The following is a 12,109-nucleotide window of genomic DNA, read 5'->3' as shown; positions in this document are numbered from 1 at the left end:
GAAAGAGAACAAACTTCCTGAAAACCTGCAGACTTTATCTTATCTTAATAAAGCTTTCATTTTCACTTTTTGTGCACCTTTATTAATCACTTAGTTTCCCTGTCATTTCCTTGTAAAGCACTGTGGATTATCTTGTGTCTGAATTGCTGCTATAGAAATAAACATACCTTGTCTTATATTGTGTATGTAAGCGGTTCATTTTCCGGTTACAGTGTGCCTTCCTGTTGGTAAACTTGACGCAGCACGCAGCATCCAGGCCGTGCGACGTCAACACGCGCCAATCAGCGGCGCTCTCAGAAGGCTTGGTCCCCTCAGCAGCCAATGACTCTGCGCTTAGGGCGTGCCCAATGCGAGGGGGCTGTACCACTATCAAAACAAAGGGGTGGTACCAATATGACAGGGCTCGACAGTGAACCCAATGTACTGTTCATTTGACAGATTTACGGTCTTCAACAAACTGTGCGGGAGATACAGTATAAAAGCAAACTGTAAGGATAATATTCTGCAGGCTGCAAAAATATTGCATCTATAGAAAGTTTATTATTAGTTAGACTTGGTAAATGATAATGAAGATTTAGCAATATTCAATCTGATAATCTCATGATTTGCTTATATTCAAACTCATTAGGTTATAATTTAAATACCGAAGACCAAGTGTGTTTAATCCTCCGGCTTTTTATCTGTGTGGAGCTGGAAGCTGAAGGTTGTTCAAGCTGGGTGAAAGGCAGGTCACACAATCACACAGAGTACTTCCAGCAAGGACAACTATATATATAAAAAAAAAAAAAAAAAACAGGATCTGAAATGCACTTAACATTAGTGATTAGCTGTAATTGAATCTGTGTTTTTATCTAAGTGCATTTGCTTTTGCAGTTTTATCGAGATATTCTGTGTGTGTGTTGCAGTGACACTCATGGTGGGAAGGTTGTGGGTTTGATTCTGGGCCATGCCTGTCTATGAGGAGTGTGTCTGGAGGTTTATTTCTACAGGCAAAAAATTAATAAATGCACCTGAGACTAATTTGTGAAATCTCTAACTGTGAGTTTCTGATTCCTTCACTTTTTTTGCTGTTTCTGTATTTATTTGTGAATCCCTTTGTAACCATGGTTTTGAAAAGTGCTTATTAATAAATAAAGTCATCATTACGATTGCGTACCATGCAGCCCGAGGTGTTTTCAGCCAAACAGAAATCAAACCGTTTTTGTTTTTTTGCACAAAAACAATACATTTATTCAAGTGTTCTCCAGCACAAGTACATACGGAGCCTTTATCTTCTCTCGAACACTAAACATAAGTATGGGGTCAAGGGTCAAAGTGGAGAATGAGTGCTACATTTGCTGTACGAACTGGTTCTTGAGGAAAAAGCATATAGGCCATAAAACAGTTATGACAGAAGGAAATTCACACAGCGTGTCAACAGTATCACCAAATATAGAAGTATTGACCTGCCTCAAACAGTGAATGAAATGTTGTTTTCTGATTTAAAAACAAAAAACAGAAAAAAAGGAACAAAAAAAAAGAAGAAGCATCGATTCAAAACTGAAACGCGAACATGGAGAATATTACGGCATGGAATGTAGGGTTAAGAAGCGATGCGTATTAAGCATACATTATGCTACAGTAAAAGTTATTACCGTTTTTTTTTTTTCTCACACAATTTTCCCACAGATAAGCACCAACTACAGCAATCTCTAGTCTAAAACAATATAGGAAAACCTTTCATTATTTGTTATCCTTATTTTTTTTTGTGTTTTTTTTTCAAGTACAAAGTTAAAATGCCTTTGTTAATATATTTATATGAGTGAAATAATAGTCATTTTCCGTTACTACAAGGAACTTAAAACAGTCATTGTCGAGACATTTTTATTTATCGTCCAATGAAATATATTTTTCTTGATTCGATAAAAGGTTTAGCACCATTGGAAACACCTACAATCCCTCTTTTTAAAATCTTACAAAAGGAAACCGAAGCAAAAACACCACCGTGTAGGGCTGCGCAGTGAAGTCGAGACCATTCGTCTTAAAGCTGTCCTAAGGCCAATAATAAGATCACAAGACATCAACTCTGGTTTCACTTGACACAAAGAAATCAGTATGAAAAAAAAATTAAAAAGTGGACTTGAAGTCTCCCTACTTCTAATGCTTAAAGCAAGTTTTGAATCAAATTTGTCACTTGATTTTTTTTTATTTTATTTTTTTTTAACCTAAATTTTCCTCTTCTCTAATTCGATGATATATATTAGCAAAGAATTATATTTGTACATCTCACACGTTTAAAAAAAAAAAAAAAGTGAAGAGGAAAGAAACTGGAAAACACTATGTACAAAATATACAAACATGAGGGGATGTTCAGTATTATAAGAGGAGCGGGGGATTAAACATCTGGTTAAAATATCACCAAGCACCGAGCGGCTTGCACGTGGACAAAAAAAACCGATGGCGATAAGGTCACTTAAGAAATTAATTACATTAAGAAATTAAATTTCAAATTTAGAATCTTAAATACGATATAGAGAAGCGATAACATCTGTTGTTTTGTTTTTTTTCTCTTTCCTCTTCTTATTCACCTATTTTACTCTTTGAGTGCCGACGCATCCGCCGAACGCTGTGTCAGTTTTTCGTTTTGACAAACTGCAGCCTAAACCCTCCATAATGAGCTCGAGAGGTTACAATCAAGAGAATTTAGTTGGGCGGATTCCGATCCAAATTTTGGATCCGTACTTAAGAATTTGCCAACATGACGACTAGCATTTAACGGGGAGGAGGGGAGAGGCCCGACTGTCCTTCACAAGGGACAAAATATCTTACAAAGCGGACGACAGAGGCATTCACTCGGTCTCATCACGTCTTTTTACAATCTCAAGAGAAGTAGACATTCTTTGAAATTGGGGGAGGCGGCGGGGGGTGGGGGGTGTTAACATACTGTGTCGCTGCTTTAAAACAGAGAACAATATGGACGATGGAAAGAGAAGTTACAAATGTCAAATCCACCTACTGTACACTTGAGTCAAATAACAATGGGTTTCACATATCAAAATCCATCCTTTCACTTCTATTGGCACAGCCCTACTGTATACAAAAAGTATTACGCGAGGGTAGATCAGTTCACATCATCAAACTAAACAAAACAAAGACACAAAAAATGAAAAAAAATAAAAAATAAATTCACAAGAACCAATATTTTTCTTTAAAAAACACCAAGAAAAAAACCAAAAAACAAAAAGAAAGTATACATATAAAAGTGCTTTATAATGTTGATAAAACAGCACAAAATTGCTATAAAAAGGTAGAAGAACTTTGTGAAGCCGCACCATATCGTTGAGGAGTTGCACCTGACAGTTTTTACAGTTTACAGAAGGTGGAAGTCGAGGAGGAGGAAGAGGAGGAGGAGGAGGAGGGGGAGTGTTAAACCAGCCTGGTTCTCCTCCTTCCAACCACACTTGCTCACTAACAGTTGTACAGTAATGTCATTTGGTCCGGACGAAACTAGAAAAAAAGTTAGTTCACCACAGACTTTGATCTTAAGTTGTTGTTTTTTTTTTTTTGCTTTTTTTTTTTGTTAATGACAAAAAAACATCATCCCCCATGTGGCTAGCTTCATTTTTCTGTTTGTGCAGATCCAGGACCCGTGAGCGAGGCCGGGAGAGTCAACGAGCACCAGTAGAAACTGTATAAAAGCTGTAAAACGCAGAAAAGAAGACAAGCTCTAGTTTGCGGGTCTGCCACTTTTCCATTCAAGTGAACGCGTCGGAGCATTCTGTTTCCCCCCATTAGAGTAAAAATACCAGTTAGTTAGTTATTTTCTAGCCACAGGTTCAACAGCTCCGGAATAATCTAGTGCCGACACGGGCGATGATGTTTCTCCTCATCTTGGAGCACCATGGTATTGTCACCATATTACAGTAGTACCTTTTATTACCTTCAGTTGTGTATAGAAACTGTAAACAAAGAGGTATATGTGATCTGGGTGTTTTGGATTCTCAGAGACACGGCTCTCCTGACACTGAAGAGAAAAAAAAATTAAATTAAAATGAAAAAAAAAAAATGAAAAAAATCGCCTTTGCTCTTCACATCTCTGTGAGGCTCAGTAGCTGGAAGCATGATTGTACTGCAGGTGGGAATCTCGCAGTACGCTCACACAGCAGAAACATTTCACATACTGTATCTTAAAAAAAAAAAAAAAAACAGAAAAAAAAAAGACCATTCCTCGCCTTTCTGATTTTTTTCCCAGCCACCTCTTTTTTTTTTCTTCACGATGCATGTTGAGCACTTTTCTGTCTCAGTGTCTTGAGAAGAAAGCATAGTCTCAAGTATAGCTTGCACAAACAAATCAACAATACTCGATAACACTGCTAAAAGGTAAAATGACATATCAAAATTAAATAGAATAAGAATTACAATCAAAATACAAGAAATAATGTGAAATCTACGTCAATGTTTCGCTTACAAATTATACCGGGGTATAATTTGAGGATCAAGGCTCTTATTTCTAGTCACAACAAACAGTTGTAGTTCCTAAACGCTTCTGAGCAACCACCCCCCACCCCCACCCCCACCTACCCACCCACCACCCCACTGCTGCTCAAACACAGGCGAAGTAATCTTTAAGTGGTGCAAAGAGGTGGCGGATCACCGGGACGCTCCATGATCGGCCCAGCAGCCTCTGCCTCGCCAGGCGGCTCATGTTGGACACGTCGGTGTAGTGCACGGGGAAGCCGAAGATCCTGACGAGAGCCAGCGTCCAAACACAAGCAGGGCGACAGACAGGGGAACAAGAAAAGACGGATGAGCTTGAAATTGGGAGGTGGCGCAGAATCTGCAAGCGCCTCCGCCGGAGGGGGAAATCTTCACGTGGACGTACCTCTCCATCTCAGTGCACCAGAGAATGTCCTCCTTCTCGTTCATGAAGACGGGGAAGTGTTGGTCCTTGCCCTGCTTGATGGAGTTAGACCTGGTGGTGATGGTCCTGACCTTGCCGAACTGTCAGGGAATCAAAGAGACAAGATGTCCTCAACATGTCCTTATTGACTAAATCAGGTTGAGCAGCGTCAAGGTACTGCACTGCATATTTTGAAATGAAACTTCTTTTGTATTCGAAAATATAGCAAAATACGTTACTAATAATGCATAAAATACTTCTCTTTAATATTCAACTGTAGAAAAATTACTTTAAAATCTAAATACAACAAAATGAAAGTTCTCTTTTTAAGTCTTATTGGACCGATATATAAAAAAAAAAGAGTCATGTTTTGTATAATATTCTCTCTTTTACATAATCCAGCTTCCTCTAAATAGCAGCACGTATGCTTTGGCTGTAACGTCTTTTTCTCTGATATTGTATTCATTCCTACAATGCACCAGCGAATTTAAATACATGCGTATTAAAAGACAACGCAAAACTGACTTTTTTTTTTTTAATTTGTCAAAGCAGAAGAGGACGTTTGTTCACCCTGAACTTTACAAATTGGCACACGGTGACGCCACATTGGAGTTTCAAGGCGTTCCATCTTGGTGCCACAGGGAGCCACTAGTGTGCATATTTCGGTACTGAATTCAATCAACAGATAGATTATTTTGATATTTGGCGGCGTGGCGGCCCAGGCGTTGGAGAAGAGAGCTGGTTGGTGGGAGTCAGCTGGTTTGAATGAAAAGAGATAAAGGAACTTAACAATCATCATATTATACGTTTAACATTGTCTTGGATATTATTCAGTACATAAAACTAAAAGGCTTGGATACGTCTATATGAAGTTGTCATGTACTTCCTGCGCTTGCAAGGATTTTCTCCAACTTCCCCGCAGTCCTCAGACATGCGTTTGAGGTTACTGGGTGATTCTAAATTACACGTCCAGAGTTTACACTGGACTTTCATCCACAACTCAGCTGGAATCGGCTTCTGCGCCTCATCACTCTGCCTTGGACCGGCTGGGTAAAGAAGATGAATGAACGGCATGGCATACGTACCTTAGCAGTTCTGCCGTGCTCTAAACAATCTTGGAGGTCCAGCCTATCAGTGCAGGTGGCAGACAAAGGCCTGAAAGGAGTCAGAAGATAGATTTAGATTTAGACGAGGACTCAATCCGAACGACAAGCAACTAAACTTAATATATATATAATAAAGTCAAGCTGCCTCTTGATTTTCTGCTACTTTCAAAATGCAACAGATTTTTCTTTGCAATAAAGGACATGGCTTCAATATGAAGTCATATCCCGAAAGCATGTAGAGATTCGCTTCAAGTTAAATCTCTTCGCCAGCTCAGGAAATATATCTTCCACTGTTTTATGAAAGACTCAAAAGGGAGCATATTTTGGGGTATCAAGTTTTTTTTGAATGCGTGAAAAATAAACTAGAAAAGCTATGAGAATGTCTTCCGCTGTTTCATTATGTGACGGGTACTTTTACAGTTCCAAGACTGAGGGTCCGGATTAAATATGAGCTCAGAAAGACGGACTGGTGGACGAGACCGTGTGGAGTGATAACGTGACTAAACTTTCCATGTGTTAATGTGATCATAACGTGACTTTAATCAACTTTACAGGGGATTTGTTTGGTAGTAAAAGCTACTTTCCTCCATGTCACACTGTGCTCAAAGCCTCCATGCTTATTCCCATGATAGTTTGACTTCATCCAAACGCAGGGCAACAATGTTATTTCATTCAAATGAAGCCAATTCCACATATAGATGCAAATTCATAGCTTTGTCTGAGTCGGCACTTGTTCTATATTAGAATCATATAAAGACCATTTCTTCTTCAAGAGGTTTTTTTTTTTCTTTTTTTCCCGTGCGTATGTTGAAGACTGCTGCTTCCCTCACCATTCACACACCAACCTGTTCATGCCAGGAAGGTTACCCCAGAAATAGCGGGCACGGTGGGCCGCCGTCACCTCCTTAGCATCGATCATCACCGGGTTGCACTGAGAGCGGAGGGGAAGAGGAACATCGAGTCAAGTGACCGCCGTCAAAAGAGGACAAACTACTACCACAAGGGGGCGTTCATAAAGCAGCAGTCCTCATATAAGAACACATTAGGCTGCATAGTCTGCGTGAAAGGCTGACCTCTAGGAAGCGAGATATGTCCCTCTTATCACTGACGCCCATGGCCACCACATTTTCAAAGAGCCAGAAGAAAGGTCTGTCCTCCCCATCCTTTGGCCGAGCCTCGTGGAGCAGCCTGTAAAACTCAAAGAACAGGCGACCGGTGCCCTCTGTTGGGCAGAAGGAGACATATAACAAAAATGCATCCAAACAGTGAAAACGTGTTTCACTAATTGTTCTATCTTGAGTCATGCAGCTGTGATCGAACCAATGACAAGATCCAGTTAAAGCAAAAGTCACCTTGTTGGGACCTACCATAAAGACCCTTCCTGGCAGGATTAACGATAGAGAGGTCGTTGCATGGACTTCCACCAATAATTAGATCAAAAGGACCCCACTCGTGTATCTGTGTGCAGATAAGAAACACAAGAGATAAAGACAGAGACGGGAGATTATAAATTGTGAAATGCATGGACTCCACTGGGAAGATAATAACAGTGCAAGAGTCTCAGAAAGGCTTTGAAGCGTCTTTACGGTCTTCTAGACGTCATTTTTTTTAACATTAATGACTGCACTTTGTTTGAAAAGTGGCGTTTTGAAGAAAAACTGTGATGAAACACTTTGAAGACTTTTTTTTTTATGTGTTTGATTCTATTGATAAAATGAAAAAAAAAAAAACAGAAAGAATTGCATGCAAACGATACGATCCTGGTGCTGTCAGTACTTTTTCTCTGTGTGATGTATATTTTAGACCAGGTCTGATATTACAGGGGTCTAATCCAGGTTGCCTGTCGCTCAGCTCAGGTCTCTCTGGTTTCAAAATAAACACTCTTACATGAGTTTGAAGAAGAACTTTAGGCTTTAGTTGTTGTACGAGGCCGGCTGTATGAGTCTGAAGCCAACTGCAGCTGAAATCCTCCATGCACCCTGAGACACTCGCATCCTAAAACCTGATGAACTCACATGTTTGCGGGTAACGTTCCTCACGTCGCCGACATACATGATGCGACCCTGATGCCGGACGAGGCCCACAGTTATGGAGTCTTCACACACTTCAGAAGCTACGTAACGATCCACTTGGATGCCAAGTTCCTTCAGCACCAGTAGCCCTGTGCAGGAAGAAGGGAAATATTAAATACATTTTTAAACCTCATGACAAACCCATTCAATGTTTGATGAAACCCAACTAACTGCACAGAAGAGTTACCAACTGAGCTCCACAATAATCTATGACTTGGAAAAACTCCACAACTTGCCCTTCCCATCATTACGAACATGAGTCATGCACAAGCCACAACAGCAATCATGACAATTCTCACAAGCCTTCATTTGATAAATACGGCGCTTTTTTTTTTTATTTCCATTGCCTCACGTAACATAAAACCAGGTTATACAAATACAAAATTACTTTCAAAAGTAATGTGTGTTAATATATTAGTGGACATCTATGGCACTGTACTATAGGTTGAAATTCTTATCTAAGAGTTAGGATAAATCATTATTGGGAGGTAATATTGAATAGAAATACATGTAGGATCCATCCTGGGCCCACTGCTGTAAAAAAGTCAAGTCAAGTCAACTTTTTTTATATAGCACATTTAAAAACAACCAAGGTTGACCTAAATAATCAATTTATTTATTTTTATTTAACCTTTATTCAACCAGGATAAACCAGGACATTTTAAGACCTGCAAATTTGCAAAAAATTGCCCATAAATCTAAATTAAGTCCATCATTGAAAACTTTGTGCTCATCTTCAGTCTGAGGTTAAATCCAGGAACGTTGCGATCCAGGACTCTGCGCTGAGTCTTACTACTCAACACTTACTTTGTAGCTGTGAGAAAATACCATCACAATGACAGCTGCAGAATATCGTGTGAATTAAAAGATGTCACAGCAGGGTTCTGAGACACTACTCCATGAGTTTGACTTCAGTTGACTTGACGAGTAAAAATACAAAGCTGCGTTTGGAAGAAACTCCCGGAAACTTTCAGGACGACTCCGAGTTCTTCAGCAGCTCCAACCGTCCGGAAAATATTCATTAGATTCCTTCACCATTTTCACGCTTGTTCATTTAAAGTCAACAAATGGACTTTCCTGGCCTACAGAAATGTGTAAAACTAATTAATTAAAAAGATGGAGAAAAAATGATTAAAAGAATCATAGATTTGAAAATGAGGCAAACCGGGGTGTTTCTGTCTAACCTGTTGCGATGCCATCAAATAATGACAGGACACGAATCGGCTTCCTCTTCTCCGCCATGACTGGGGGATAAAGCTTTGGTGATTCCTTGAAAAAAAAAAAAAAGCAGACAAGGGGCAGAAGAAAGTGAGACGAGGGAAGAAAGTAAGCCAGTTATTGGGGTTTATAGGTAAGATGTGTGAATGCTGCTCACAAAATCTTGGTCGTGGTTATTTGCAAAGAAGTGCTGGAGACGGCTGGGCCAGTCGACGCGGCGGTCCAACAAACCGAACGCGTTCTTCTGACCGCACATGTAGCAGTTCCACGGGTCCTCCTTGATGGCAGCATGCGCGGCTCCCTGACCGACAAGGAGGTCGACGCACTCTACACAGAAGCACCTGAACACAGAGCAAAGGAAATGAAATATTCATCTTTACAGGGTCATGATCAGAATCATCCACGATCCTCCAGATCGGCATGTGTTGTGTCCTGTTTGTCCGCTTCTCAGCTTGCATCTCGGTTAGCGTTTGTTGACAGCAACAGAACCGAGTTGTATTTTCCACCTCAGATCTGCAGCAGCCAACTGACATTTCCCTTTCTGCTTTAATCCGTTCTTAAATCAATCAGAGGTCAGAAACGGGGGCGCACAGCAGCAGCGGCCTTTGTTTTGCATCTGTGGCGGCGAGTTTAAACAGTTTTGAATGAGGTTTTGGGAGTTTTCAGAGCGTCAGCAAAATGTCACACGTAATGTCAAATGTCATCATCTGAACACACAGTGAAGCACTGTTGGCTCAGCGCTCCAGTATGTATCTGACTCAGTGGTGCTTTTTCTCCACCTTAATCTTATACAGATTAGACTTTTTCTTTGTGTTTGGCTGCGGCTTATTTATCTGACACACTAAATGTATTTGTTATCAGCTCCTGCTCCTCTGGACCTCTAAGATAGTGGCTGACATCTCAGCTATGAGACTATGTGACCCATGACAAAGTCTCCATTGTGCTCTATGTACAATATGGACAGTGTTGCCACAAGCTGCGTTCAACAGACAAGCGTTAACTAGAATGGAGCTGCAACAACGAATCGATAAAATTGTGTGAGGATACGTAGATTAGTCTCTCTGGTCATGCATAAGTAGACTGTCACTGCCTATTGGAGCTGACGTGTCAGACTGGCTGCCATCTTGGATGAGGACCTGCCTCCCCTCTCGTTACAGAATTAAAGCAAAACCTTTCAACCGATTTTCACACAGTTTGGGGTCTTACAATAACAATTATTTTCACTATGGTTTCAATTGTTCTATTTCCCTCATAAATACACGATGAATTAAAATGGTGTTATTTTAAATTCAATTAGATAATAAATAAAAAAAAAAAGCTTAACTCGTGTATTTATTTATCTAACTATTTATCCTACTATTCCATCTCTTCGGCATCCAACAACTTAAATAGCTGATTACTCACAATACTGGCCAGGAAATATACATTTTATTTAATTTCCAATCATCTTTTTTTTTTTTTAATATGACAAGAATATCCTACATTTAGAAATAACATACACGAGTTTTGCATTCATGATAGAACTAAATCAGCCTCGTATGCTCCCATTGCATGCACACAGCTGTATCCACAAACGTAATTTGAAGCGATCTCTATTTGCACAATGAAAACCTCACCGACAACAGTTGTTGTTTCCACACATGAGCACCTCTCGTCCCCCGCAGCAGATAGTGCAGTACGACTGGTAGCCGTCGTCGTCATATTGATATGCACATTCTAGGAAGCAGTTCTGCAAAAACAACGTGAAAAGTCACATTGGGAACCCGCGTTTCAGGTGTTTCGGATGTTTCGTCTCTTTTTTTCCGGCTCACCTTGCAACTCTGGCACATTCCTCCAGCAAACAGAGGGTGCTCGATGCTAACATTCAGACTTCCACAGGAGATACATATGTCTGAAGGAAAACGGAGAAGTATGTCAGTATCGAACAGGCTGAGGTCAGAGATATACAATACACACGTCAATGACACCATTCATCGCTGTTGTACAAGGAGCTTCACGGGCACATTTTCAGAGAATGCACAAAAGAGTCAAAGTCAAGGAAATGTTATTTCTTCCTCCTCACTCTTTCATGATTGCATGAATGCAGTTGCAGTTGTTAACATGGAGTAAGTGTCACACCTACTGAGAGGCCCCGCAGCGCTGCTGCGAGCTAAAGCCACACAGGATGCATCACTTACCCTCTAAACTGCGGCACTTTTGTCTCACTTCATGAACAAGCCGCTCTGAGAAAGAGAGATGTAGGTCAGCAAATTAGAGTCTGTTCTCATAGTATTTTCACTTTTTAATAGAAACACACAATCAAACCAGATACTAAAGTCAGAATAAATAGAAATGCAGTTTAAACTAACAGCTGATTAAAATGTGTTTCTCGGACGGCTGAGCTCCTCTCTCTATCACGAAGAGTGACAACGCTTGTAACCACGATCTCATTCTTTTGGTCATGACCCAAAGTCCACGACCATGGGTGAGGGCGGGGATGTAGACGGACCGGTAAACAGAGAGCGTTGCTTTATAGCTAGGCTCCCTCTTCACCACAACGGTCCGGTACAGCGACTGTATTACTGCGGCCGCTGTAGCGGACCTGTGGCCGATCTCACGATCGCGCCTCCCATCACGCGTGAATAAGAGAGCATGCCATCCTTTTAAGGCTGAAAGTTAAAATAAAGCTTGTGTACTTCACAAGCTATTTTTCAAACAAAAAATAAATATGTAAAGGTATATTCTTGTCTGTATATGGATTGGTTTTGCACAAAAAAGGCTGCAATGGCAAAAATATTGATGTCAATGTACATCTGTACATGGGTGTATTATGCTGCGTTCAAGAGTGAATGAAA

At 40.4% G+C, this 12,109-nt stretch overlaps 1 protein-coding gene across 6 annotated transcripts in view; it reads right to left on the bottom strand.

Moving 5' to 3' along the window:
- Window positions 1-3,561: 3,561 nt before the first annotated feature.
- dnmt3ab (DNA (cytosine-5-)-methyltransferase 3 alpha b) overlaps window positions 3,562-12,109 on the bottom strand; it is a 36,608-nt gene continuing 28,060 nt past the window's right edge. For 3 of the 6 annotated variants that reach the window (XM_080479945.1, XM_080479946.1, XM_080479947.1), the window contains 12 exons: window positions 11,453-11,497; window positions 11,087-11,166; window positions 10,892-11,004; window positions 9,433-9,616; window positions 9,242-9,326; window positions 8,001-8,146; window positions 7,353-7,443; window positions 7,059-7,207; window positions 6,831-6,916; window positions 5,965-6,034; window positions 4,862-4,980; window positions 3,562-4,724 (listed from right to left, as the gene is read on the bottom strand). In XM_080479945.1, coding sequence (XP_080336071.1) covers window positions 4,583-4,724; window positions 4,862-4,980; window positions 5,965-6,034; window positions 6,831-6,916; window positions 7,059-7,207; window positions 7,353-7,443; window positions 8,001-8,146; window positions 9,242-9,326; window positions 9,433-9,616; window positions 10,892-11,004; window positions 11,087-11,166; window positions 11,453-11,497 — 1,310 coding nt within the window. In that variant the 3' untranslated portion in view covers window positions 3,562-4,582. Of the gene's footprint in view, window positions 4,725-4,861; window positions 4,981-5,964; window positions 6,035-6,815; window positions 6,917-7,058; window positions 7,208-7,337; window positions 7,444-8,000; window positions 8,147-9,241; window positions 9,327-9,432; window positions 9,617-10,891; window positions 11,005-11,086; window positions 11,167-11,452; window positions 11,498-12,109 lie in introns of all 6 variants that reach the window. The other 3 variants (XM_080479942.1, XM_080479944.1, XM_080479943.1) reach the window with 3 other exon arrangements.

This window comes from Lipophrys pholis, assembly GCF_963383615.2.
Source record: "Lipophrys pholis genome assembly, chromosome: 14".
Taxonomy (NCBI): domain Eukaryota; kingdom Metazoa; phylum Chordata; class Actinopteri; order Blenniiformes; family Blenniidae; genus Lipophrys; species Lipophrys pholis.
This window is presented reverse-complemented; position numbering and strand designations above follow the sequence as displayed.